Source organism: Indicator indicator, chromosome 2 (genome assembly GCF_027791375.1).
Source record: "Indicator indicator isolate 239-I01 chromosome 2, UM_Iind_1.1, whole genome shotgun sequence".
NCBI lineage: Eukaryota > Metazoa > Chordata > Aves > Piciformes > Indicatoridae > Indicator > Indicator indicator.
In genome coordinates this window covers 13,281,683-13,297,939 of record NC_072011.1, presented here as the reverse complement: position 1 = coordinate 13,297,939, position 16,257 = coordinate 13,281,683, and the positions used below count along the sequence as shown (strand labels likewise).

Genomic DNA, 16,257 nt, shown 5'->3' with positions numbered 1-16,257 from the left:
TAACTTACAGGGCTCTTTCAGCTAGTACTTTAATGTTTAAGTAGTAGTTTTTTAAAAAGTAAAGCAGTTTTAAAAGCCAAAAGGAATATATTGATTACCAGGTTAAATTTACATTAGGCAAGATCGGGGAAAGGAAGGTAAGGTTGTAATTACAGCAAGTCAGTGTGTAGTGTGTTTTCAAAACAGATGTAATGATGCATAAAACATCATGCTCATGCTACAGTTCTAAATTGAAAATTATCATTAGTAGTAATTTTTGATAGAGAATTAATGATCAAATGTATTTACTACCTTTTGTGATTTTGTTTATTACTGAGGCAACTGTAGCTGTAGAGCTGGGTACCTGCAGTTGAGAAAACCTTTCTTTGACACAGATCTAGTAGTAAGCAGCCTTCTTTGCTTTTATCTAGCTAGGCTGGCAGACTTTGGAAGGTGTTTTAGTAATTGATCTTTTTTATAATTAGAAGACTCTGTACCTCATGTGTAGAAAGAGTTTGGGACACAAACATCTCTGTCAAAGTCTATATTTAGGAGTAGGAACTGCTTTCCTAGTACAAAATTACCCTATCATTCCTAACAGGGAACTTGGCATATGTGCAAAATATCAGTATCAATGTGATAACAATTCTCCATAATGCCAGAGAAAGTAACGCAAATTAAATGTTTAGATATATGTGTTCCTATAGGAATTCCTCTACTAAAATGGAGTAAGAGTAAAATCAAGACACTAAATGATTGTATGCTTTTCATCTCTGAAGGATAATACAAGGTTCTTGTGGTAGGCAGCAGTGAGGACATAATAATTCTGCAGCATGCAGTTATTTGTGGAGTGTTTGAACTAACATCTGGCTTGTATGGTGCACGTTCAGCTCGCCGTCTACAGCTCAGTCCATGGGAGAGCAGCATCGTTAGCAGGCTCCTGACGCCCACTCACTCATTCCTGGCCAGAAGTAAAAGCACAGCTGCATTGTCTGGAGATACAGGTAAACTTCTAACAACAGAGTCTTCATGTCTCAACCACTTCTTTTTCCAGGTTGCCTGTGGGATGTTGTAGAGCTGTTGCTCTAATCATGAGTGTATGGTCACATCCTAAAATGAGCTGGAATGTCCATGATTGCATTGCATGAAGGCTTGTTTGTGCAGTTTGCAATTCCTCTTTCTCTCACCGCCTCTTCCTTAATTTCTTTTGCCTCTTCATCAATGCGATAAATGAATGCAACACACGCAAGGCAACAATGTCACGCTGTACATGACTGTTTAAGGAAATGTCCCAATGTTGTAAAGAGCTGGTTCACTACACCCACTGCTAAAGCTGTGTACTGCTTCCTGCAAAGAGTAGTTTCACTCTACCAGGACACTTCTCATATGGAACAAGTTAGACTTGAAGAAAGATAGGGCCTGGTTGCAGTGGATTTAATACATGTGAAGCTAAATGTGCAGGTTTAATGAGGTTGTAATAATTGTCAAGCCCTCTGCCAACCCCAGAGCAGCTCTCTAATGTACTTCTTGAAGGGAAAATTAACATGCAAAAATGAAAAAATAGATGGTAACTTAAAGCCCAGGCAAAACTGTATTCCAATGACAACTAGAGCATACCTATTTATCATGTATTTTAGGCAGGTGGCAGCTGCTTCTTTCATCATAGGATGTTTCATGATCATGCAATGAAGACTTTCCCATCACAGTAGTGTATGGCTGCATATGCTGGATGTTTAAGTCTAGACAGGTCCGTCCTTTCTGATGGGAACAGGACTTTTAATTAAAGGACACAGAAGGTGAGAAGGAGTAGAGCTCTGCTAAGATTACTTTTAAAGAAGCTTTCACTTAAGAACTCTTATAACTAATTAGGCTGCAGTACACATTGACAGGGACAGAACTCTAGGAGCAAAAACATGGATGATATTCTACACACAGTGGAACTGACAAGGAAAATCCTTTTCACTCTTCACAAACAACAGCTTGTAAAATGAATACTTAATGTTATCTACCAAACAGGATATCAGAAATTCTGCTCTTCGTTAGGGAATTATTGAGAAAGCAGTGTCTGAAATTTGAAAGTAGCTACTTTACTGGAGCAAGCACGAGTTTTTTTTTCTTTTTTTTTGGTGACTGCTGTTGTTTATACTGCACAATAAGCTAGTGAAAAATGAGTGGTATATTGAGAAATTTGCAAATAGCAGGAATGACTGACTTGTCAGTCATCAGTCTGAGCTAATTCCCTTCCCTGTGCTAACTGGAGCTGTACCACCCAGAAGAATAATCCATTTGCCAATTGTTTTCAGGTATTATTCTGTGGGAGCAATAACTGCAGTTCCTTCATGCAGGACACTTCCTGGAGATTAATGATCAGGTGGTGGCAATGGCTCACAGCTGTGCTCTGAGCACTCAGCGCATCCCAGCCTATCATTATTCCTCAGAAAATTACCCTACCCTTTGGCTGTAAAGATAAATTACAATACAGAAAACCAAAATCAAATTAAATATGGATTCATGTCCTTACATTTTAAGTGAGCTATTAGAAACATCCAGCATAAGAGTACATCTGGATCTTTTAAAAAATAACCCTTCAAAACCAAAATGTTTTTTAAATTGCACCAAAAGCTTCTCTGAATAGATGTAATCCTGTATGTACAGGATTCACTGGGAATGCTGCCTAAAGCATTGTTTGGCAACGTTGCAAATGAAAATGAACTGCTTGTCTTTTAATGCTTATACTGTCATCCTTGGTGGTAACCTCAGATAACCAACTTCCAGCAAGAGAATTGATACACTTAGAGGGAGAACAACACAAGATATAAGCTGTTTAAAACATATGTTGTGCCACTGTTTCCTATCTATTCTAGATACACTTGACAAAGAAAAACACACAAGCAAAAATCCCTGTTTTCTTTGGGTTTGATTTTTATGAATTTTTTAGTCAGTCATAATACCTCATTAAATGTAAATCCTTATAAATGATAAGGCAAGCATGAGTGCTGTTGCTGTGACACTTACAAGAGGCTCTCTTTATTCATAATGTTAATCTCTCAATGCAGGAGAATTCTCAGTGTTAGTACTGTTAAGTCTGTGAGCTCTTCCTGTTACAGCAGCTGTGCTCATGTGGGACTGGAAGAATTAACTATAATTGGCACTGCATTCTTTCAGGTGTGCTTAAAGGGAGCTACAGGCAAGAAATGTTGGGGTTTTTACCAAGGATACTGAGGATGTAGTTCCCTTTTATTTAAAAAAAAAAGGGGGGGGGGGGCTTGAGATAGGTAGGATACCATCTAAAATCTCTACTTTTCCTTCAGATAACATGCTGAATAATAATTATACTAAGACAAATAGGAGCAGCCAAATCATACTCTGCAGTAATAATAAACTTCTTCTCAGTCTAGGCTCTCAATTAACCCAAGAGAGAAGAATATTTTGCTTCAAGAATTTCCCTGTGATGCGTTTTACAGTGTTGAAATTCTCTTTTAATATGTAATCTGAACACCGTATGTCTGCTAGCCTGCTGTTGGAGGAGCTCTTTCAGTAGCAATCTTTGTCATTGTGCAAACCAACAAAAACTGCTATTCTGGGTACTCAAAAATTAATTTTCAAGTTGATTTGTTGTTGTTAGCTGGCTTTCTATAATGTGTGGAAAGTTTTCTGTTGAGAATGTATTGAAGTCAGCTATTATTTTAACTTTGTCAAAACATTTTAGAACTTCTTAAGCGGGTGGGGTTTAGCTATTCCTAAAAGAAGGCTTTTTAAAAACACACTGCTTGCTAGAAACTGTAGGTAGCAATTTCATTGATTTCCTAGAGGAAACTGTTTTGTGTTGGTAATGTGTTTTGATATTTGTTTGTATCTCCTGTAATTCTCCTTCACTTCCAAGACCAATTAATAGGCATTCTGATTTTAGTTTGCTAATTTTCTATTCTGAATGTAATTGAAACTCATGTCAAGGCATACGCAAGCTAGCCAGTCAGATCAGCCATTGTGTCCACTGCTTTTTCAGAACCAGCAGCTGTATAAAAACTCAACAGAAAGACCTTGTTACCTTCTGCTACCCAGTTGTGGCATACTTCTTTATTTATTTAAAAGAAATTAGGAGTTTGCAAATGGAAAAGTACATGAATGCCTATTGAAACTGCATCCCTACTCTGTGTGTCCAAGCTAGTGTATCAAATGATGGCTCTGACTTGATAATTTGCTTTTCCTCTGTATATTAATACTTTCTTTCTTTTCTGTCTTTCTCGGTTATTTCTGTTCCTGCTGGCTTTCCTCTGTCAATTCTACAATGCTGCTCTCTAACTGAAATTTATAACTAACAAACGAAACAAACACCGTAGTTATCCCCATTTGTCCCCGTTCAGCATCTTGCAGCCCCCTCAGTCCTCTGTCCTACAAGACCATGAGCTGTAGGAATTCAGAACGAGCGAAACTTTATGCCTCTACTGATGCTGTTGGACGTAGGAGAACAACGCATCCCGCGGGGGTAAGCATGCCGGGTGTACCGAAGCTAGCGTCTCATGCCTTCAGCACCTGACACATTGCTTGTTAGGGCAGGAAGAGTTTTAAGGGTACTTGCCTAAGTCTGATTCTCCCCTTCCCACCCTCTCCAATTTCTTTTGTAGAGCACTGCTTTTTTTACTGCAATATACTACATTCTGTGGTAACATGCCCTGATTATGCACTGAAGAATCAATGTGGACAAACACCCGTGTTTGACAGACACCCATGTTTGCAGAGTGGATACTTCATCCTCTCATGGGGCACTCACAGTGTAGGTTCTGTTCTGCCTTGTAAGGCCCAAACTGGTGTTGCAGCTTTTCCCTCAGTGGGGAATCTGTTTTTCCCAGCAACCACAAATCCTGTAGAATTTCATATCCTCTGAGGCCACTGTCACTTCAACTTTACTTTCTTAGATCAAGATAGTAAACTTTTCCTTATTTAGAAGGAAGAGGGTGGTTTAGAAGCATGGTTTGTAAATGAGGTTTTCCACAGATCAGCTATTCATTCTGAATTATTTGGTAGCAGTACTGTGACTGAACTGAGCTTCCGGGGAAGATCAGGACAGCATGATGCAGGCAGACCAAATTCATCTTGAGTCTGCTCCAAGCCAATGGGATACAGTCAGCTTCAGTTCAGATATTGTTTGCTGAATGTGAGCAGTTATATTTTTCCTTGTACTCTACAGGGTGAGTTTGTTTAGAATGTGAGAAGAGTGAAGTCTGAGCTCATTGTTCCAAAAAACTGTAGTTTTCCATCTATAGTTAAATAGAGGAAGTATACAGTTGCCAAAATTCTGATATGTATCTTTAAATCAGTAGTTCTGTTCATAAAAAACAGAGCTATAACAGAAATATGAGTTAAAATCTGAGTTGAAAAAGAAGTAAAGAGGAACTTGCTAACATGTATAAGAGTCTGGCAAAAATAAAGTATGTGCTGTGAAATCATCAAAAAAAAAAAAAAAGACAAAATTGTTGTACCACGCTTGAGGGCTTTGGGGGTATCTGTGGTGTTCACATATAGGCATAGAAACAAAAATCTTGCGCTCTGTGGGGACTGTGACTAGGTGCAAGCCTAGGCAGGGTGCAGGTAATGTTTTGCCCTTTCTTTAAAAGAAATCCCGGGTTTATGGGGAGTACTGGATGGGGAGTATTGTTGTGGCAATCAGCAAGGATCAAACCTTAAAAGGTAATCTTTTGCATATGTTAAAATCAGTCTCTACAAAGCCCATTACATGTCCTAGGATAGTAGAGAACGTGATTAAAATTATTGTAGTCAGATGCATATTTACTGACAAAGGTGGTGTCAGATTACAGGGTCTGTATTAATGAACTTGTTAAACAGTCTGTAGAAACTATTGACTCAGCACTGCTTTTTCCCAGCTTCCCAACCCCACATCCTTAACTGAGCTTGCTTTGCTTTCTTTAGCCATGTGAACTCTGGCTTGACTTTGTCTTTTTGTTTGATGAACTATAGACTGACAAAAAAGAAAAAGAGAGAGACCATTTGTCATCCAGCTTCTCAGCCACCTTTAAAGGAGGTCATTTTTCTTCCAATCCCAAAGCTAGATCACCAGCTCCCTCTCCAGTTTGGTAAGACAAGTACATGCCTAGCTGCGGGTTGAGCTATAGGCAGCTCTGATTGTTCTATTAAGCAAATGTGAAACATTGGAAACTTATTTGGTAATTTAGGGGTTTTCTCTCTGCAACAAAGGAAAGACAGTCTTGCTTTTAGAAAAACATTACTACTGCTTTGAGGAAGGGGAAGGAGGGAGAAGATAACCTGTTTGGGGTTTTTTTCCTCTTGGCTGGGCTTAGTGCTCACATATCTGGAGAGCTGTAAAGAGAAGTATTTGGCCTGAAAGGTAATCAGTTGCTGGAGCAGTCCTGCTTGATAGCAGAGAAATAGAGAAGTTGTTTTACTTTTAGCTATTGTAGTTGTAGAAGTGATATGTAGGTGATGTCCAGCAGAGCATGCCTGTTAATGATTGGCACTCTTTGCTTACACAGGCACGCATCAAAGTCTTTGCCTTTTTTGCCTGGCACACCCAAGCAGGTAACTTCCCCACCTGGTTCCTCCAAAGTTTCCTCTACTCAGGCACGTCCTCCTTCTCCTGGCAACATCCGGCCAGTCAAAAAGGAGGTCAAACCAGAGACTGAGAAGAAAAGATCAGAAAAGGAAGTTGAAAAGGCCAGTGAGGAGAGGACAGAAGAGAGTAAAGGAGAATCTGCAAGGGAAGAGCTCACTATCCAGGCAGAGCTCACTCAAGGTAAGGAGAGAACTTCCTTTAGATTCAGAAATGTCTGAGAATCTCTTATATTCTTCCCACCCTGCAACAATGTAGCTTTCAGTACTTTTCTATCAAACATTAATCCAAATTCTTCAGAACATTGCTGCATGTGTAATGTGATGATGAGGAAAGTGTAAGCAGGTTGCAGCCCTCTTGCTTGTAACAGTCAAAACAACATGCAGGCCTGCCTCACACAATGTGGCTTCACATCCTCTTCTTTGTCCTTTTCGATGGGGATACCCAGGTCCTGTCACATAGGGTGCATCTGTTGGCTGTGGGCATGTAAAGAAGTGATGAGGTAATTGCCATGTTAGCATGAGTTTTCATGCTCTTCTGATAACCTCTTTACCTGTTTCCTTTTTAGGAGAAGGCTTCCTTTTAGAAGATTTTCAGGGATTTGCAAAGATATCTTTGCACGTGTGTGCAAGTCATAGTTCCCCAGTACAAGTGAAACATTGCAATGCTTGTTTGGGTTAGCTCCAGCGGAAGAGAGGCTCAGCTTCTTTGCAGAGTCAGCCAAAATTTGAGATTGAAAGAAGGACACTTAGTATGGAAACAGGGTATGTGTGATAAAGATACTGAGAAGTGAAGTAGTTTGTATTCACATCAAAGAAACTGGTGGAGAGAGGTAGAAGAGAAGGAGTGGTGAGTGGCACTTCAAACTGAGTGTCTTTCACCAAAGCCAGAGGAAGTGATGGTTGAGACCAAACATTTGTGACCTCAGGCTAAGCATTTCACATGTGAGATTAGAGGGCAGGCTTTGTACTGCACATAAAGGCTCAAACTGCCAAAACTTGCAAGAATCTAGAGAGAGGGGCAAGTGTAGCATTTGGGGCTAGAGAAACATTGCTGCTTCTCCTAGGCCTGTGTTGCAAGCAAAATTAGCTGATTTTTTCAGTTCACTGCATTGGCCTTTAGCCTGTCTGGCTCAGCTACCTGCCAGCTGTTGTAGTCACAGGAGCCAGGTCAGCAGGTAGTGATCACTGATGGAGCTAAATAAGGTGTTGCAGGCAGATCTCACATGACTTCACTAATACCAGTGTAGTTTTAAAGGCATTTTGGGTGTGCCTGTGCAAGCTGTTGTCACATTTTTCCTGACAGCAGGGCAGGTGTGCATTAAACAAACTTGTTGTTATGCTGCCAGCTTCAGCACCTGAGGCAAGAAGTGAGCCCCAAGTAGCACAAAGCTGTTCTCCTTTCAAGAGTGACAGCCCTGCCTTTGTCAATATTAGTAAACTAAAAGGGGCAGAGGCACAGAGACTCTGTCATTGTACTGTTTAACTATTAAAAAGGCTCTCCAGCATGTTTCTGATCCAGATTGTAATTGTAGTCCCACATTTTCTGACCTTCTGTCTCCTGGACTACAAAGAGTATAGCTATAAAGGGGTTCTCAAGCTTTAAGGTGATCAAATTACTTACCCTTGATATCTGACAATCCCAGAATTTTCTAAGTTCTCAGCTAACATCTTGGAGGTTAGTACAGGCCAGACTGTTCCCTAGGGGTGGGATGAATACCTGTTTGATAATGTGAGAGAACAGTGCTCTGGCTGAGGCTAAACTGTGCCGACTCACCTCAGGGCTAGAGAACAGGCCCTGGCACTCTTGGATTTACTGGTGTACAGGTATCATTTGAATACAAGGTGAAAGCCCTGAAGTAGTTATAGAAAGACCTGCACAGGAGTGAGCACATGTGAGCATTCAACAGAGGGCAAGCAGCTGAATTTGTGTTTGTATATATGATGAGATGTAGGAGAGGGGAACGAGTGAGGAAACCTCTCTTGGAAGCTGATAGTGAGGTGAGGAAAATGCTTTAACATCTGAAAGGGTGGTTAGAAATGGAGATTCATTCAATCATCTCCTGGCAGTTCCCTATGACTTACTTTACATGTATCTCCCCAAGATCAGAATCTGATTCCGTTGACAGTTCAAACAATCTACTGTGTCTGTATGAACAAGTTTTCCTTCCCATCTGTTTCAGCAGCCAGCCCATCCCTACCTCCTGCTCCACCAGTTCTTTCTTCACCACCAGTCCCCACGAAGGCCTCTGCAGGTACAACTGACCCTGAAGAAGCAACAAGGCTTTTGACTGAGAAAAGGCGCCTTGCCCGTGAGCAGCGGACACGGGAGGAGCAAGAAAGGAGGGAGAGAGAAGAACTTGAAAGGTGATTCTAGACTTCTGCAGTGGAGAAGATATATTTTTAGCACCTTCCTAGCACCTTGGGTATATTCTGATATATTGTGATGTATAAAGCGCAATAGTGAAATTCGGGAGCTGTGAGTTGCTCCCAAAGACTAATTTTACCTCAAGGTGTTTCACAGGCACAACGTACACATAAGCAGATCTGTAAGGTTAAAACTTATCCCACATAGTCCTTCAAAATAGGACAGGAGGAGAGAACAGATCTTTGTTGCAGTGGTTCATTGTTTCCTCAGAGATGAACAAAACTATACTTTGAAGCTAGAGATCTCTGCACAGCTGTTTTCAAGCTTGGTGACTGGCACAATGTCTCTTACTTTGAATTGTATGATCTCTACCATGGATGGTGTCAGCAGCTGTGACTTAAACCTTTTTGTTTTCTCATTTAAAATCAAGACTCCCAGCAGTTTTGGAGTGTGATTGGTGCTGTGTCTTGTTTACTATTAGCAAACGAGTAGCCATCTGAATACTTATGACTGTGGCTATAACACTAGTTGAGCACCTTTTTAGAGGACTGCCATGCCTCTGGGACTTGTTTGAGTTGTTTAATAACACTGCTTAATGTAGGAACAAGGCAAAACCAGTTAAAATAGCTTCACTCACAGCCTGGTCCCTCTAAAAAAGAATTTTAAAGAAAAAAGCCATAGTGGCATAACAGTAGTATGGTGATTAAATACTGATTCAGTCTCTGTGCAGTGCCTTCATAAATGAACCTGAAAGGAGTTTTGGCCTGTCAGATAAAGCTGTCTTCAGTGAGCTAAAGAAGTTGTGAAGAGATTCAGATGTGTCTTATGTTGCTGAGGTACAAAATAGAAGCTGAACTGCAGTACTGCTAAGCATAAAGGAATGCATATATGGAAATGATCCTAACTTACATGGTGGTGGTATTCTCTGGGCTATTTATTTCTAAGGGAAGCAATCTTCTTTGAAATTGAGTATATGAAGTACCACATGAGTCATGGTCAACAAAATAAATGAACTGTTACAAGTTAGTATAAAAGTAGAATGAAATGAAAACGTCATTCTGAACTATCCAAAGTGAATCCATGTCTTAAACATTGAGTTTTATATTTTTTGAGATAGTAAAACTAGGAAAACAAATGCAGACAGACATCAAGGAAGATCACCTGTATAGAACAGCTCACATATGAAAATCTACTAAATAGATGACAATTCTTAATCTAGGAAGACTGCCTGTCCTCTAATTCTCAGTGGGGATTTGATAAGCTACAAAGTCCTAAATAACTGTATTAACATCGAAGGTGAAGGGGAAAAGTTATTCACACCCATAACACAAGGACAGAGGAAGCTTTAGGTGAGGTTAGGTGGTAACACTCAAATGTCAAGATAAGTTTGATTCCAAAAAAAGTTTGATTTCATTTCATCATATTTCAAAATATGATGAAATGAAATTGCAGAAAGTGCTTTGCAAGATGTGTTGAAGTCATTGATATTGTTTCTGAGTCAGAAGCTATGCAAGTCCTGTATTGGTGAAACCAGGCACAAGCTGGAGAGGCCTTGCTGTTGTCTTGCAAAGTTTTTTGTTTCATAGAGCTTCTCCTTTGGCCCCTGCTGGAAGCAGAACAATTTATGAATGAGACAGCAGTGCAAAATCTATCCAGCTGCTCAGGAATCTGGTGGTATTATTTTTATTTTTTTTCCTTTCTCTCTTTTCCTTACTTTTCGTACGCTTGTTTCATGATTGCAGGCAAAAGAAGGAGGAGCTATCACAGAGGATAGCTGAAGAAAGAGCGAGGCGAGAAGAGGAAGAAGCTCGCAGACAGGAAGCAGAAAAAAAAAGAAAGGATGTAGAGGAGGAGCGGGAAAAGGAAGAACGTCTGCGCCGACAGGCAGAAGAGAGAGAACAGAAGGAGAAAGAAGAGATGGAGCGCATTCAGAAACAGGTGTGCTCCCCTCTTGGAATTCCCATGCCAGTCTGGTTGGCAGCGAAGCGGATAAAGCAACATCTCTAATGCAGCACCTAGATTAGAGGCATCTCTAAAATTTAAGTTCAGCGTATAAAGGGAATTGAGTTGGGGCAAAGTTCATTCCATAGAGTGGTTCAAAGAGTAAAGATTTTTCTTGACAAAAACATGTACTAGGAAGATGAGTTTTGGATTTGTTTTTTTTTTTTTCCCTGTATAATTTATTAGAGAAAAATCCTTTCCTATTCCTGACAGATTGTGATGGAAAAGTCAGCAGAGTTGTAGTGGAGGGTTTTAATGAATGGTGTTATACCACAGAATATTTTATCCCCACAGTTATAAAAAGTTTAAGTGCCAAGTTAACTAACTATTCAGAGTGTTGGAGACATTGCCCAATATTGCTTTTGTGTGGAACAAGTGAGAGGAATGGGTTTTGATCACTTTCATCACGTCAAGGAGTACAGTCCTGGTATCAGAGCAGCTACTCAGAAGACCTAAGAGTAAACAAATCAAAATACTGTTTTTCAAGTGTTCTCATATTGGGTGGGCATGCTGATCGTTTATTGACTTCAGGAGAAGCTGTGGTAAGCACTTTGGCTAGGATTCTTTTCTTCTCACACATGCTCTTACTTCTTATATGCGCTTCCCTCCAAAATTCAGCACTTCAGTCTGCCTCATAGACATTTGTTTTTTCTTCTGGCATGTAATTAAATGTATATTTCTAAAAATAAATGTTTAAAGGATTATCACAGAATCACAGAAACATTCAGGTTGGAATAGACCCTCAGGATCACCAAGTCCAACCAATAATCCTACTCTACAAGATTCATTCCTAAACCATATCCCCAGGCACCACATCCAAGCAACCTTTAAACACATCCAGGGTTGGTGACTCAACCACCTCTCTGGGCAGTCCATTCCAAAGCCTGACCACTCTTTCCATGAATTTTTTTTTCCAGTCTAAGCCTACTGAGTCACAGCTTGAGGCTGTTCCCTCTTGTTCTATTACTAATCACCTGCGAGAAGAGACCAGCATCAGCCTCTCCACAATGTCCTTTCAGATAGTTGTAGAGAGCAATGAGGTCTCCCTTCAGCCTCCTCTTTTTCAAACTGAACAGCCCCAGCTCCTTCAGTCACTCTTGATCACATTTATTCTCCAGGCCCTTCCCCAGCTTTGTTGCTCTCCTTTGCACTTGCTTCAGCACCTTGACATCTTTCTTTTATTGAGGTACCCAAAACTGAACACAATACTCAAGGTGTGGCCTCACCAGAGCTGAGTACAAGAGGACAATCACCTCCCTACTCCTGCTGGACACAGCATTTCTGATACAAGCCAGGATGCCATTGGCTTTCTTGGCCACCTGGACACACTGCTTGCTCATATTCAGCTGCTTGTTGATTAGAACCCCCAGGTCCCTTTCTGCCAGACAGCTTTCCAGCCACACTTCTCCAGACCTGGAGCATTGCTTGGGATTGTTGTGACCCAAGTGCAGGACCTGGCATTTGGCCTCATTGAAACCCATCCCATTAACGTTGGCCCATCGATCCAATCTATCCAAGTCCATCTGTAGAGCCTCCCTACCTTCATGCAGATCAACACTCCCACCTAACTTGGTGTCATCTGTGAACTTACTGATGACACATTCCATGTCTTCATCAAGATCATCAATAAAGTTGTTAAATAGAAATGGTCCAAACACTGAGCACCACTTGTGACCAGCCACCAGCTGGATATATCTCCACTGACACCACTCTTTGGGCCTCTTCGCCCAGCCAGTGCTTATCCAGCAGAGCCTGTGCTCAACCAAGCCACGAGCAGCCAGTTTGTCCATGAGAATTCTGTGGGAAACGGTGTCAAAGGCTTTTTTTTTTTATTGTCTAGGTAGACAATACCCACAGCCTTTCCCTCATCCAACAGTTGGGTCATGCTGTCATAGAAGGAGATCAGGTTGGTCAGGCAGGACCTGCCCTTCATAAACCCATGCTGACTGGACCTGATTCCCTGGTTGTTCTCTATATGCATGTGATTATGTTAGTGAATATGCTTAGAAACTACAGTTTCCTTGTTAAGAAGATGCATGCTGGTTTCTCTGAAGTGCCAAAGTGAGGTACATCCCCCCCTAGAAACCAACCACATGGCCAAATGGTTTTGGATGTTACAACCATAACAAGTGAAGAATTGTAGTAATTCCATCATACAACACTTTCACTGTCAGGGAGCAAGGCCTCTCTACAGTATATTCCAGACAAGTTTTACATTTGATTTAAAAAGCAGGAATGGAAAGCTTGTGCAAATATATCTGTTTCTGTTTGTCCTTGGTCTTATTAAGCAATATCTGTTGGTCAAATAAAATATTCTACTGCTTTTGTTTGATTCTCAGAACCATCCACCACTCAAAACATGAATCTCTTTGATACTTTCCTGACTGCTGTTTTAATGCTGAAGTTTAGGGAATCTATTCGTTGTTTTTCATCTGCTGTGTTTCCATTCATGTGCCCCAGAACAAGCACAGAACCAAATATGGTGTCTGTTGTTTAGCTACACATCTCTTAATGATACACAAAACATGGAGAATAACCAACAAATGTGCAGTTCAGTCTGAAAAGGCTGTTGGTGACTTGTAAACCCTGAAAGTTTCTTTTCAGGGTGTTATAGATATGCATAGTTAAGCAGATATCAGTGTAAATTTATCCTTAAGTAGTGAATTATTTCTCAGTTCTTTTTCCTTTACCATCAACTCAGAAAGAAGAGGAGGCTCGCCTACGGGAAGAGGCGGAGCGGATTCGATTAGAACGTGAGAAGCATTTCCAAAGAGAAGAGCAAGAGCGCTTGGAAAGGAAGAAGGTAACTCAGTGTATGCAGAGAAACTGCAATTCATTTTGCTATAGCAGTTGGTTTGCACCTCAGTTGTAGAAAGTTATCCATGACATAAATATACCCTCAGAAAAGCTGCAGTCCTCCTCTGCCTGATGTGAAGGTGAAAGGAAAATTGCCGACAGTAACAAATTATCATTATTATTCTTGCAATAAGCTGATGCAACAGATAAATGGCAAGTAGTTGTGGTTCGGGAGAGATGTTTTTAAGTGAATGCCAGAAAACATAATTTAACCTTTTGCTTTTCTTTGTAGAGGCTTGAGGAGATCATGAAGAGAACTAGGCGTGTAGAAGCTGTAGATAAGGTCAGTGCTGCTACTCAACAAGCGTAAATATTGGGCATGTTTCACTTCTTTTGTGCTGTTATTAATTTACAAAACTGTGCTTCCTTTGTAGAAAACCAGTGACCAGCAAAATGGACATATATCAAAGGCAAATAGCACTGGCGAAGCAGGTACTGTGTTTCACTGTGCTCTCAGCAAAATAGGTGAATCAATGCCTACTAAGCACAACAGTCTGAGATACAGGTCTGAAATGCAGCACGCATCGTGGTAAAGAAAACCATGAGGGGAATATAACTGAAATCTTAGCAGATGTTATTTATTTAGCCTTTCTGTATAGGTAGGTAGCCATTGCTAAAGGAGTCAGATGGTTTAGCAGCTTAGTCACAAGGGTGTTCTGTGCAGTGGCTGGCTAAGTTTTATTTATGAAGTCAAAAGAAACAAATCCCTTCCTGATTCTGATTACAAATGTTTCCTTTGCGTAGTATTATAGATGTGATTGTTGCAGATTCCATTGTCTCAAAAGATTATTTCATCTCAGTCATCAAAACAAACCATTCATTATCCAAACATCTCCCTGTGATTTCTCTCTTCTGTGCCTTTTGCCTTGCTGTTTCTTTTAAAACTCAGCTCCTACAGAAGTTTAGAGTTTCCCTGTCACATGCACACTTGCAGTCTTCCCTTCTATTCTGTTTCTCCTATAATTTTTTCCTGGCCCTTTTAAGTAGAGTTTTATGTAAGAGTTTAATACTTACAATGAAGGAAGCAAAATAAAATGTAACTCCTGTTCAACAATCACCAAGTATAGATTAGCAGTATTTAAAAATACTGAAGTCAAGCTATCAAATGCCTTTATCCTGTTGTAGCATAACAGATTAAATGGCACTGATCTTTGTTTCAACATGGAGGAGTGGCTGCATATACTTTCTTCTTTTTTTAATGTTTACAGTTTTTATGTTTAAATTAGCACTGCCAGGATACCTTTGGACATAGATTTCATTACAAGGGTTTGGAAGCTGATTATGTATTATCTTAGAGATAGGGAAGGGGGAAGTTTGGGAACTGCTAATACAGAATGCATCCAGGATGCCATCTTTTGCTGCAGGTGCTGATGGTGCTACAAACCACTTAAATAATTCTTGAAACTATAAAAGACTCTATAACCTACGATCAGTGCTTTTCTGAATGAGGTAAAAAACAGTAGAAGACTATGGTTGTAGTCAGTTTCCTAAGGCATACAAGAAGATTGGACCTCCATTGCCCCAAGTGAAAGAGAAAACCCTCAGGGCAGCTTTGCTTTAGCTAGCTATGCTGTTGAGTTAAAGGTATGAATTAATGGGTGTGTTTCAGTCAACTCTAACTTCACCTATTATGTTTTAACAGACTTCTGACTGCACACAAATGGTGATCTTTATTCTTTTCAGTCCTACTGTTTGACAAAATACGAGGCCTTTGTGGGAATGGCCCAATGAAACAAAATCCATTAGGTTTTGCCATTTATTTGGCCTCTGCTTCCAAATAGGACACAATCTGCCTTTGCAGAGCAGAACTTTCTTATGCCTTTCTCTTTTGAATGTGAAAGCCAATGTAGTTTTCTCTTGTAGAAATACTGAAACCTGTACTGCTAATACCTTTCACGCAAAAAACTTGCCAAATATCAGACTAAGACATTTGGTGTAAAAGACTTCAGGCTAAGCATTTAGAGCTTAGCAAACCAAAAGCAGTTGAAGGAGTGTCTTCTCAGATGAGGTTTTGGGTAACCAAGATAAATATGCCCTCATGATTATAGCAGATGCTGGTATGGGTGGTGTGCAATTGCTGTATATGAATTAGTGTTGTGTAGATACAAAGCAGAAGATTGTAGCTGTACTTTAAAGGAACATCCTGAGGCAGGCCGGTAACATCTATGATGTGGTGCTTGGATGAAGCACAAGGATGCTCTAATTTTGTGTTGCTCTACAGCATTTTGTAGTAGTGATTTGGCACTTGTTGAAAGGAGTATTCTTTCCATGGACTCTTTTTCCCTCTTGGTTATCTTTTGGGTTACAGTCAGTGATCAACACAGGAACCAGGAAATACCAGTGTATGAAATTGATGATCTCCTAGTGATCTATTCCATTCTCTCTCTTGCTGCATGAAAAGTGCCAGCATAATGTTCTCTCAGATAGCAGCCTGTTCTGACCACTGATTTATGTGTTAGAATTGTGCA

General features: G+C 40.3%; 1 protein-coding gene across 1 annotated transcript in view; it reads left to right on the top strand.

Moving 5' to 3' along the window:
- Nucleotides 1–16,257, top strand: part of MAP7 (microtubule associated protein 7) — a 105,053-nt gene that overhangs the window by 78,010 nt on the left and 10,786 nt on the right. Inside the window, exons 9-17 of the mRNA XM_054393466.1 lie at nt 870–983; nt 4,320–4,465; nt 5,956–6,071; nt 6,489–6,748; nt 8,748–8,931; nt 10,675–10,870; nt 13,635–13,736; nt 14,022–14,072; nt 14,164–14,221. Of these exons, the coding sequence (XP_054249441.1) occupies nt 870–983; nt 4,320–4,465; nt 5,956–6,071; nt 6,489–6,748; nt 8,748–8,931; nt 10,675–10,870; nt 13,635–13,736; nt 14,022–14,072; nt 14,164–14,221 (1,227 nt within the window). The remainder of the gene's footprint in view (nt 1–869; nt 984–4,319; nt 4,466–5,955; nt 6,072–6,488; nt 6,749–8,747; nt 8,932–10,674; nt 10,871–13,634; nt 13,737–14,021; nt 14,073–14,163; nt 14,222–16,257) is intronic.